Source organism: Sceloporus undulatus, chromosome 1, assembly GCF_019175285.1.
Source record: "Sceloporus undulatus isolate JIND9_A2432 ecotype Alabama chromosome 1, SceUnd_v1.1, whole genome shotgun sequence".
NCBI lineage: Eukaryota > Metazoa > Chordata > Lepidosauria > Squamata > Phrynosomatidae > Sceloporus > Sceloporus undulatus.
Genome location: NC_056522.1, coordinates 313,177,689 through 313,189,685, shown reverse-complemented (window position 1 = coordinate 313,189,685; position 11,997 = coordinate 313,177,689). Strand labels below are relative to the sequence as shown.

Here is an 11,997-nt window from a genome sequence, read left to right as displayed (position 1 = left end):
GCATCCCTGTTTGGTGGATTTGGGGTGATATTGTCCTTTGCTAGATGGCCAACACAGCCACCCTGAATCTATTGCAACATGAACTTTATGCATCTTGGTTGGCCCCATAAAGGCATCTGTTTGGTGGTAGGTCTGGGGTGTTGTTACGGAAGTTGAAAGCTCATGAAACACAAACCTTTTTCTCAGTTGTCTTTTCCAACTTGGGGCAACCCTATCAGGGAGTTTCTTTGGCAGGTTTCTTCAGAGTGAGTTTGCCATTGCCATCCTTGGAGGTTGAGAGAGTGTGACTTACTTACCCAAAGTCACCCAGTGGGTTTCATAGCAGAGCCGGGGGTCTAACCCTACTCTCCAAAGTCATACCCCTTAACACTCTCACCAATGTACTTTTGTTCTTTGCAAGTTTACTTCTTCAGCATGGGAATCCAAACCAGAATGTATATATTTATATATAAATCCTGCAAACAGGGTTTAAAAGGGGAGAGCCCTACAAGCCCCAGAGAGGCCTGCAGAGTTGTGTGGAAAAACAACAGAAGGACAGCCCTCCCTAACACTTGATAAAAAGTGCCATTTGTTGCCATTTTCACACTTTTATTTTGATTCCACAAAGGCGACGAGGTCGTTAAGTGCTGGAAAACAAACAATGCACCAAAAAAGGAATATAAATATGTTGTTCCCTATATATATATATATATATATATATATGACACATACACACAGACATGCTCAATTCAAGTGCAGTGTCAGCAAAAGAGGCATGGATTTCGCAACAAGCCCTTCTCCACAAGGAAGTCAGCCTTCTGCTTTTTAAGAGCACTGTAAATCCCTCCAAGGGGATTAGAGCCCTCCAGCTTCTCCCTAAACCTTTACTCCAAAAGTAATCCAAAGTAACATGTTGCTACAGCTGGGCTTACTCCCAAGTAAGCTTCTGACCCAGGCAAGGATACTCTCTCTCTCATACACAGACAAGTCTCTTCCAGAGTCCCTAGGCCTGGTGTGAAAAGTCCCCCCCCCTTTTTGTTTTCCTCTGCTCAATATGGAGGGAAAGCAAAGGGGTCCTTCATCAGAGGAAAACATGACACCAACAACCACTTCCCCACCTTTTTCTCGCTTTTTGCAACACCTTGCCTGAGGAAGAGACTTGCAAGAGAGCTTTGCATGGCTCTGGTTGGAGTGTGTGCCCCTTTTGGCTGGCCTAAGACAGGTTTTAGAGGCCCTCCTCCTGTGTGGGCAAGGCCTTTCCCTCTCTGGTGGGTCTGAAGAATCCCTGCTCAGCCATGGAAACCCACTGGGTGGCTTTGGGTGAGTCACACTCTCTCAGCCTCCCCCCTTTGAAGAAACCTTGCCAACTCAAAGTTAGAGAACACAGCTAAGTCTAGAATCAGTAAGTAGAGAGGTCTTGAAGCACCTCTTGAGACTAAAGGAAGGAAGGAGTTGGCAGCAAGAACTTTCCTAGACGCCAGATGCATTTGGTGGAGACCATCTGAGGAAGTAGACCTAAGTCTAGGAAAATGTTTTAAATTGTGTACGTTGTATTTAAAAAAAACCTTTTTACTGTTTTAATTGGACTATTTTAATTGTTTTTTAATTAACATTTATTAAAAATGAATATAATATATATAAACACATTAAAATGTTTTTAATGTGTTGTTTTAATGTTATATAGCGTTTGTGTGTGTTGTGAGCTGTCTTGGGTCCCAACTTGGGAGAAAGGCAGGATAGAAACAAAAATAACAAAATAAAGGTCATGCTGCCAACTTTCTTTCTTTTTAGCCAGAAGCTCTCTCTACAAACAAAACCTGCCAAGAAAACCCTAGGATAGGGGTGCCATAAATGGACTTGAAAAAGGCACACAACAACACTCTCCAAGGGAAGGTGCAGCTACACTGTGACTACAATGTACTTTGGCACCACTTTAAACTGCCACCACACAATCCTGGGACTTGTAGTTTTGTGAGGCAAGCTACAAACACTCTTGGATAGAGGAGACTAAAGACTTTGTGACTACACACACACACAAGGGGGGGGGGAAGTGGGTCCCGCCTTTTTGCACAAAAAGAAGGAGGCACTAGAGCCAGGAAGCTGGCAAAGGGAAGCAAAGAGCCTCCTCACACATGTTGCCTTCAAGTCCTGACAAAAGACTCCCCCCTTCCTCCCTGGAGCTTGTCCCCTCCCAGAAGTAACTTGCACAAACACACAAAAAGTTTTTTCCTCCCTCTTTTTCAGTTTGGAGGCTGCCCCCCTTTTTCCCGCCTCCTTAAAACTTCCCCTCCTCCTTGAAAGCCTCCTTCTCCTTCCCTGCCTGCCTGCCCTCCTCCTTTGGGGAGCTGTGCCATGATCACTGCCTGGGTGCTCCAAGCTCTGCCCCCTTCCTCTCCTCTCCTCCTCCATTTAAATTAAAGAAAGAAAAGGCCTCCCTTGGAGCTCCTCCCTGGGGCTGAAAGGCTCAAACTTATAAATTGACTTTACAGAAACTTCTTGGGGAAGGAGGAGAAGAGAGCAAGGAGGGCTGCTGGAGGGGGGGAAGCTGGAGGCTGTGCCTTGCAACACCCTGGTTTTTTATTTTTTATTATTATTATTAATATTATTATTATTACTAGCCCCTCTTCCAGGCGTTCATCTCTTCCCTCCTGGCTGGCTGAAAAAATGTCCACAGCCCTGGTCTCTCCCACCATCTTCGAGCTGAGTGAAGTTTTATGCAAAGTAAGTGCCCTCTCTCTCTCCTTCCTTTCCACTTTGGCAAACTTTTGGGGAAAGGGGAAAAGAGCAGCAGCAGCAGCAACAAGACTGTTTCTATACTTTTCCTCATGGCGTGGGAAGATTTGCACATAGGTGGAAGGCTCTTTGAATCTCTCATATAGTTTTTTCCCTCCATGTTAGGCAACCAGGAGCAGTGGTTCTTTGGGGTGGGAGTGTTGCAGCCACACAAGTTTGGTTTGTTTGGGGGTTTGTGATGGATCCCTTTGGTAGAGAGAGGTAGGGGTATGTCCCCAAGTTGGGAAGGCTAGTGGCTTCCCCCAGAAGGGTATTATTTTAAATTGAAGTTAGCTTTCAAAGAAGTTTTCAACTTGGGCGATGTTTTCCTTTCCCCTCCCCTGTGATTCTGGTCCTCCTCATGGAGGGTTGCAGCCCTTCTTCCTTCATCTTGCAACGTGCCTGGCTTTGCTGGCTCTTCTTTCTGGGTTTGTTACCACTTTCCCCCAAAAAGTTCAGAGGGATTTTTAGTGACTTGCTGGGACTTCTGAATGCAGCCCTCCTGGCCTTCTCTCTCCTTTTGACTAACAAATTTGTGAACGGTATTTTTCTCAAGATTGGTGTGTGTGTGTGTATGCATTTTTCTCAAGAATGCCTGGGAGACTCCTATGTGTTTAAATCTGGGAGCAAAGTGAGTCGGATTTCCCCCCAATTTTTGCAAGGGTGGGAAAGCCTATGTAAGATTGCAACCTCTTTTTTTCCTTCTCTCCCTTGGTTTATCATCTTTCACCTTAGGTTTTGTACTTTATAAAGTTGAGTTCTTCCCGCCCTCCAGGAAAGAAAGAAAGAAAGAAAGCAATTGTATTTCGGAGAGGGAAAAAAGTAAAAATAAAAAAGTCCATTTCTAGTTTTTTGCTGCAAACTTTTTCAGCCTGCCTTGGAAAGTTTGTGGCTTGCAAGGGCTGCTTGCTGGCCCCACTTCTGCTTGCATGTTTGGGGTAAGGAAAGATGGCTGTTTCCACCATGTGTTGTTGCTGGCTGTGTGGTTGTGGCTGCTGGGAGGGAGGGACTCTTGCGTGGGTGTCTCTTCTGGCGCTGAGACTTTGCTGCAAAATAACGTTTGCAGGCTCTTGCTCCTTCCAAGTTTGCTTTTTCTGCACTTTGCCTGCCCTTATCTCTCTTCCCACTCATGCAACTCAGTTTTTTTCCTTCTCTCTCATGAGCTTATCTTTGTTCAGCCAAAGTCGCTCTGTGTGCAACTTTTCATATATTGGTGACACAATTAGTGGAGAGTTAGTTGCTCCTTTGATTTGTCCAGAAAGTAAGTTGGCCCTAGGTATCCAAAGATTTTTTTTTAATCCACGGATTCAAGCACCCACAACTTGAAAATGTTTTTTAATATATATATATATAAATTCCCCAAGCAAATCTTGTTTCTGCCACTTTGTATAAGGGACACTACAGTATTTCACTGAGCCATTGTGTTGGACTTGAGGATCCATGGGTTTTGGTATCCACAGTGGGTCCTGGATCCAAATCCAATCAGATATCAAGGAAAAGCAAGCATTGGGTCCTGTGAGGGGTTTACTTCTTTGGGATAACAATATCCTGAAGATTCATGGTTCTTTATGTTTTCTCTGGCAGCCCTAAACAGTCTGAAAGGGCAGACATATATTTTTAAACTTGTTAAAAGTAGATGCACAACAATGACTTCGGGAAAATAGTGTGTGTAGAATAAACATAAAATATGTTAGGCCTTAAGGCTTGTCCCCCCCCCCCCCCCCCGAATCTCTATTCTTATACTTTGAAGTAGTCTAAAGTCTATCTTGCAGACATTTCTTTACAACCAAAAGGCTAATTGCAAAAGAATCCTCTTGTGGTTATGGATGAAGTTTGCCATGGATCACATGAAATGCAATTCCTGTGCAGGAGGTGGAGCAAGAGGGATGGGATTAATTTAGATGAGTAACTAGTATGCTTCCCAAAGTCTCACTCCTCCTTTCAGCTTCAGTCTTGTACTCCCCCTCCTCTTCGGACACAATCTTTCCTATTCTTGAATGAGACCTGTTGTATATAAATACACAACAAAAATGATAACTAGAAATTGTTTGCCTTCCCATCCTGTTCCTAAATTCTTGAGTTTTTCAGTGTTGCAGGGGAGTTGGAGTTTGGATCAAACATTGCAGAGAGATTTTGCAAGGAATTCCGTTAGGCCCTGCAGCGTAAATTGCAGTGGAAGGAAGATTCAACCTGGGAAAGGAGTGTGCTTTGGGAATGTGGCTGTTAAGTTTCAGGAGTGGTTGGTTAGTGTGTTAGGCCCTTGCCTAGGGCAGAGAGACAACATGCGTTTCTTTAATATCATCCACTTGGCTGAGGGGGGAAAAAAAAACCAAGGCAAAGGCTGTGTGTGCAAGAGCAGTGTTTGCTGTGCTCCGTGGGAGCATCCATTTTGGTGCAGTGCTGCTCACAACAGACGCTAGGCTCTACAACAGACATTAGGAGAGAAAGATTACAAGCTTAACATTGTAAATAGAGTGGTGGAGGAAGAGGTTGAGAAGCAACACCAGGTTACTTGTCAGAAATGGAGAGTCTGCTAAAGATGGGAAGTGTCCAGGATAGGCAAAGCAGAGCCTATCCTGGACACCTCAAGTTGTGTTCTTGACATATCTGTGGCATGGAGCAGGGCTTCGTCTAGTGGCTTTAGGTGAGTCTGCTATGCAGAGGGCAGGTTTACAGTGCATTTAGGAGACTGCAAAGGTGTTTGAGAAAGTTAGTGTTGCTAATGACTTGTTTTGCTTCCTCCTTGCAGAGCAACAAGATGCTGAACTACAACCCCTCGGCTGTTGGAGGGTGTCTCTTGGACAGGAAGGCGGTGGGAACTCCGGCTGGCGGGGGTTTCCCCAGGAGGCATTCTGTCACCTTGCCGAATTCCAAGTTCCACCAGACCCATCTCCTTAACAGCCTCAAGGGGGAGCCAGCCCCAGTGCTGGGGCCCAGGGAGAATCGCTTTCGAGACCGCTCCTTCTCTGAAGGGGGTGAGCGCCTCCTTCAACAAAAGCAGCCTGCTGGCCAAGTCAACTCCAGTCGCTACAAGACAGAGCTGTGCCGTCCCTTTGAAGAGAACGGGGCCTGCAAATATGGAGATAAGTGCCAGTTTGCCCACGGCATCCACGAGCTGCGAAGCCTGACCCGCCACCCCAAGTACAAGACGGAGCTCTGTCGCACTTTTCACACCATTGGCTTCTGCCCTTATGGGCCCCGCTGTCACTTCATCCACAATGCTGAGGAGCGCCGGGCTGTGGCGGGTGGCCGGGAGGCTGCCATCACCGAAAGACCCCGCCTCCAACACAGCTTCAGCTTTGCTGGTTTCCCAAGTGCTGTTGCTGCCAACGGGCTGCTGGACAGCCCCACATCCATAACCCCTCCACCCATCATGAGTGCTGATGACCTCCTGGGCTCTCCCACTCTGCCTGACTGTGCCAGCAACCCTTTCACTTTCTCCAGCCAGGAGCTGACCAATCTCTTTGCTCCCAGCATGGGAGTGCCAGTGTCGGGCGGGGGCTCACCCACTGCTTTTCTCCTTAGACCCATGTCTGAGTCCCCCAATATGTTTGACTCACCCCCAAGTCCTCAGGACTCCCTCTCTGACCAGGAAGGCTATCTGAGCAGCTCTAGCAGCAGCCACAGCGGCTCTGATTCGCCCATCCTGGACACCTCAAGACGTCTTCCTATCTTTAGCAGACTCTCCATCTCTGACGAGTAACCTGGTGTTGCTTCTCAACCTCTTCCTTCACCCCTCTATTTACAATGTTAAGCTTGTAATCTCTTTCTCTCTTTTCTTTCTCTCCTCCCTGCCCTCAGCCTCTCCATCCTGAATGTCCTTAACATCTCAGGGTTAGATGTTAACACAAAGATGATCCACCTGCCTAGAGTCCACCCACTGGCTGAAAAAAACAACAACCATGAGTGCCAAATTGCGACAACAACAAAAAGTGATAATCGTTTACAAATCTAGTGCCTTTTAACTTGTTCACTGTGACTTTATTACCTCTCCAGCTGCAGAGGGCACCAGCAGCCTCCACAGCTCTGTGCATTTCCAGATGTTCAGGGAATATCCAGAACTAGCAGCTCCTACCACTGACCATGATGCATGACCCTCCTCTTCCTTTACCCCTTTCCCTTTGGCCAGTGTTCTGTAGATGTATGGCACGTGGACACCTGTTAACATCCAACCCTTTCCATCTTCTAAATAAAGACTAATCTTGCCTGAATCTGCTCAGGTCAGCCAGAAGAACAGCTGAGAATGGACAGTAACTGTTAAGACATGCGTGGGGCTTGGTGACTGGAGAGAATAACCAGATGGACAATGAGAGACTTGTTTTTGGTGCTACAAGTTCCCCCGTATGTACATGTGACATCTTCAGAACGATAATTGGGGAGGGGGGTATCTAACGGTGTTCATTCCACACATGCAAGTTCTGTGTAAACAAAGTTCCAGTAGTCATAGCTTTAATGGTTTTGCTCTAGAGTACAATAGATCTATCCATAGAGCACTCACGCCAAGCTTTTTTATTTTTATTTTTTCCTGGGTTTTTAATTTTGTATAACTTTTCAGAAATTGGAAAGCAAATTTTGCTTGTCACTGCACAACAATATAAAGCTTATTTAACTTATCAAAACGTATTTATTGCTGAAACCTATGCTTTTTTGTTAATTTTGTTCATATTTATCTGGATGATGAATTCATAGAATATATTCTTTTATGTTTAAATTATGATCTTCCATATTAATCTTAAGATTGTGAAGTCTTTTTCTTTTCCCCCTCCCCCACAGTTTAATATATTATACTACAATGACATTTTTGTAACTTTACACTTTTTTGTTATTTTATTTTAAAAAAATGAAAAATTAATTTAAAAAATGCAACAGCTGTGTTTGGATTATTTATTTTAGATCGTTCCCCTTTTTGTGTCAGACTGCAAATTGAGTTTAATGTGCTTCTTTGCCTCTTTTTGCCCGAACAAGGCCTCTCCCAGATGGGAGAGAATTCTGACCAAGCTGATGTCATTGGAAGTTTTGTCACTGACTTCAGTAGCGTGAAGATTTCATTGCTGGCCTCTAGAATGTATATGCACAAGCTGTGCTGTGAGATGATAAAAAGGAAGACTGCTTGCTTCCTTTTTCCCCCTAAGTATTTAAAGGAAAAAACAAAATCTGCCCTTGAGTTTCAAGTGCCTATCTTAAAGACATTCCAAATGCAGTTTGTCTTTGCATTTCTGTATTCCAAGAATGGAGTGTTTCCGCTTTTAAGGTAAACATTACTGGCACAAAGAACACATTGAATGTAATTTTCCCATTACTGTTCACTACATTGCTCTTTTCCTCTCTTTTTTCTTTGTGTGAGTTTATTTAAAAGAATCTTTTGTAACGACTGTTTGCAGTTTAAATCAATAAATCCCAAGTGTTTTTTCAAGAATTTGACAGTGAAACTGGTTTTACTTGCAAAAAAATTGTTCAGAACAAATCCCATCTTGCTCCCCATCCTTTCACACTAAAAACGTTTGCATAAAAGTCATTAGTACTGTATCCTGATTTTCCTTAAGATCTGTGTCAGGTCAAGCCAAGTTTGTCTTTGATATCCATTTCTGTTCTTACAGATGGGGTCTTTTAATATAGTAAGTGCATTAGTATGTGAAGCAGTTCTTGGGGTATATTTGATCCCTGCTTTTGAAAGTATGATGTACTAGGTTAGAGAAAACTAAAATGTGTTATCAAAATACCAGACATTTCATGTGTTAGTGAAGCTAAAGCATTGGGTGGCTTGCCTGCCTTGTAATCTAAAGTTTATCTTTAGCTTCCAGGAATTGTAGAAGGCATGTCATTGCTTTGGTATACTTTGTTCTCCAGCCAAATGTTCAAGAGCCCTCGAATAAGAACCTCTGTATCCATCAACCTTCCTTCCCCACCCCCCTCTCTCCATATTGTTAAAGTTAGGTGACAGTTCTTAGCTACACACACTGAGAAATTTTCATTGAAGTATTTCAGGCAAGAAGGCCCTTAACTCATGCATACACAAGTCTTCTGAATTTGTTTTGTCTTTCATACCACTGTGACTTAGCATTCCTATTACAAACGTACATCAACAAAAAGGGGCACTCCAGAGGGGAAAGGTTAGGATAAAGTGACCATGTAGTATAAAGGAGGAGGGGGGAGGGGAGAAAGGAAATGTGGTAGTACTTTTAAGACTTAATGGTTTTTATTTTCATGTGAGCTTTTGTAGATATAACAAACTTCTTCAGTTGCACTTTAGAGTCCGAGGAAGAAAATTCCTTGTCCCAGTATGATTACCATCCTAGAAATTTTGATTTAATTATGGACTAAATGAATGGCAGGGGAAGGACAACTGAGAATTTCTTGCAATCAGAACCATCTTCAGTTTATGGCACAAGGTTTTATTAACTAGAGCACCATTTGTCAGATGCACAAAGAGAGATCCTTAGGGGGCAGAGTACATACATACTCAAGGTGGAAGAGAAGGGGGAAAATATTAAATACCAAGAAGAGGCCAAGTAGACCTGAACATTATGCTAGTCATAGACCTATATCTCAACTTTTTTGATTAGTTTTGTTACCTACCTGCAAACAGGATTATGCTGAATGCATTTGATAAAGTGAGCACTAGTCAATGAAAGCATGTAAATTAATAAATGGATTGTTTAAGATGCCCTGTATATTATTCAAAATATGGACCCTGCAGCTTTTGTCACAGTAGGGATGTTCTAAATGGCCTTTGGGCATTGATGGGGAAAGAAGGTTCTGGTGTCATGCTTTCACTTTAACATGGTCTGGCTGCAGCTCCTTAAGTACATGTCAGTTCAGAATGGGAAACATCCACTTTATGTTTAGGGATGGGGTTCCTGTCAGTCTGAATCGCCACTTGTGTATTCAATTACATACATAGCAATTTCACATTTAGAGCTCTGAAGATTGCCATCCTAGTACCAGTCTAGTAGCCATGCTAGCTTGGGGATTCTGGGAGTTATTTGAAAGGGTAACCTTTCCAAATTCTGGATGCCAGCTGTGTATGGACAGCATGACTCAGATTCTCCTACCAACCAACTCTTGAACACCCATAATTGGCCAATCTGGTCAAAATATTACACAATCTTCAACATTTGAATAGGGAATTATGCTGTAAGCAACACATGCTTGGAATTTTAAGTTTTGCAAAGGAGAAAGCTCTTCATTTGAAAGTGAATTAAAATAAGGGTGAAAGTGACTAGATCAGATGTTAAAGCTATGGATTAGGAGACTTGCAAATAGGGCAAAGCAACAAGAGAAAGAAGCCTGGATGAGATTTCATGCTTTAATAGAAGAGGAAAGTTGAGACAAGTGCTGGAAGCATGGGAGGCAGAAACAGAAAAAAGATAGCAAAAATAATGAATAAAGAAATGTGTTAATTATAAAAGTTGATGCAATACATGCAATTTTGCATCTACAGATTCAATCATACACTTCTTGAAAATACTGCTTTTAAAATTCCAAAAAGCAAACCTTAATTTTTTCATTTTATATAAGGGACATCATTTTACTACACTACTGTATATAATGGGACATGAGCATCCACGGTTTTTGGTATCCACAGGGGGTTCTGAAAGCAAACCACAACAGAAACCAAGGACTCATTTATCCTCACGTGTATCTGAAAATCACAATAGGGTTTGCGGACAATATGAAGAAAGCTAGTAGAAAGCCTGAAGACTGAATAGGCGAGGATAGCGAAAGGAAATAGAATGGATACCCTTAAAGGCACCAGATCTTGTTTCATCTTGGAAGCTAAGCAGGGTCAGCACTGGTTAGTATTTGGATGAGAGACAACCAGTGAATAGCAGGTGCAACCACTTCTTGAGCATTTCTTGCCTAAGAAAACGATATAATTTGTTTTATTTTTAGTATGAAATTCATGAGGTCACCATAAGTCAACAGGTGACCTGAAGGTACAAACACACTCAGGATATGGTTTGAAAATCAAGAAATGTAAAAAAGTAAAAAGTGGTGAGTACATGCAACAAAAGAAATACTGGCCAAAAGTTTATGCAATGTGCATGCTCCTAGCAGGGAAATAGTTAAGGTTGTTTTGTAGGTCAGGGAGCACTGGATTGCTGTTTAGACTTGTGTAGAAAGAAGCTATTGTGTTAACTGTGACATCTGCAATATTGTGGTCTGATGGCACTTAGAATCATAGAATCATAGAGTTGGAAGAGACCACAAGGGCCATCCAATCCAACCCCCTGCCATGCAGGAAATCACAAATCAAAGCATCCCCGACAGATGGCCATCCAACCTCTGTGTGTAAGCATTAAAGAGTGTTTCAGTGGGTTTAATTTCAGCTTGTACTAAGTCATCTAGTATTTGGCTTCTAGTCAAAAGTGTGTCCAAGGTAAGTTGACTGTAAAGAGGAGCTTTGTGAGGAATGTAGAACCTCACCTTTGACTCAGGAGGTTTCTCTTGCCTGGTTATCTTCAGAACCATCTCCCTGCTGCTGTTGGCCTTTTATAGAATAAAGGAAGTCTGCTGTAATAAAAGTGGGTTTCTAGCAATAACAGATGGATGTATAGTGAACCTATGGGGGAGGAGGGAGCAAAATATATTCTGAAAAGGTCCCTTTGTTGAGGCAGCATAGAACAGATAAGCAGCCTCTTCCCAACTTTGTGCTCTCAATGTGTTTTGTATCAGGAAAGGAGCTGCCATTTTTACATGTATGAGTCATAACAGATGAGCAACCAAAAGGGAGTGAGTAGTTTATGAGTAAGAGATGGCTTAACAGAAGTTAGGAATACTTGACATAAGTTTGGGAACAGTAGCTTTGGGAAACTGGGTGATGTTCCCAAGGCCACTGAGTGTTTGTGTGGGTGCCTGCGAGAGAACTTCCCAAGGTATGCAGGGAAGCTTAATCAATTATGGCACATAACTGGACAGATACAAATCAGGAGCACCCTATGTAAAGGAACAAAAAGTTGCCTTATACAGTACTGAGTCTGACCATAATCCATTTAGCCCCGTTTTGTCAACTCTGTTTTGTAGGAATGGCTCTCAGCATTTCAGACAGGGTTCTTTCCTAGCTCTACCTGGAGATCCCTTGTATTTTTCTCTTCTTTTTAATCCAAATATTAAGTAGGCTTGACTGAGCTGGGCTTCCAAATACAAGAGCAGGCATGTTCAGGGTGGAATCTTGGTCCTTACAACGCCAATATGATAGGAGTCAGCTGCTTCTATTCAGCTACCATACTGGAAGTTGCAGACATG

General features: G+C 43.0%; 1 protein-coding gene across 1 annotated transcript; it reads left to right on the top strand.

Annotated features, from left to right (window-relative positions):
- Positions 1-2,281: 2,281 nt before the first annotated feature.
- Positions 2,282-8,167, top strand: ZFP36L1 (ZFP36 ring finger protein like 1). Its single transcript, XM_042444936.1, has 2 exons — positions 2,282-2,700; positions 5,501-8,167. The coding sequence occupies exons 1-2, from the start codon at positions 2,644-2,646 to the stop codon at positions 6,452-6,454; spliced, it is 1,011 nt and encodes a 336-aa protein (XP_042300870.1). The 5' UTR covers positions 2,282-2,643; the 3' UTR covers positions 6,455-8,167.
- The last annotated feature ends 3,830 nt before the right edge of the window (positions 8,168-11,997 follow it).

Coding starts and splice junctions, on each gene's coding strand:
- ZFP36L1 (XM_042444936.1), top strand. CDS start 2,644: ATGTCCACAGCCCTGGTCTCTCCCACCATCTTCGAGCTGAGTGAAGTT. Junction 2,701..5,500: donor TGAGTGAAGTTTTATGCAAA/GTAAGTGCCCTC, acceptor TCCTCCTTGCAG/AGCAACAAGATGCTGAACTA.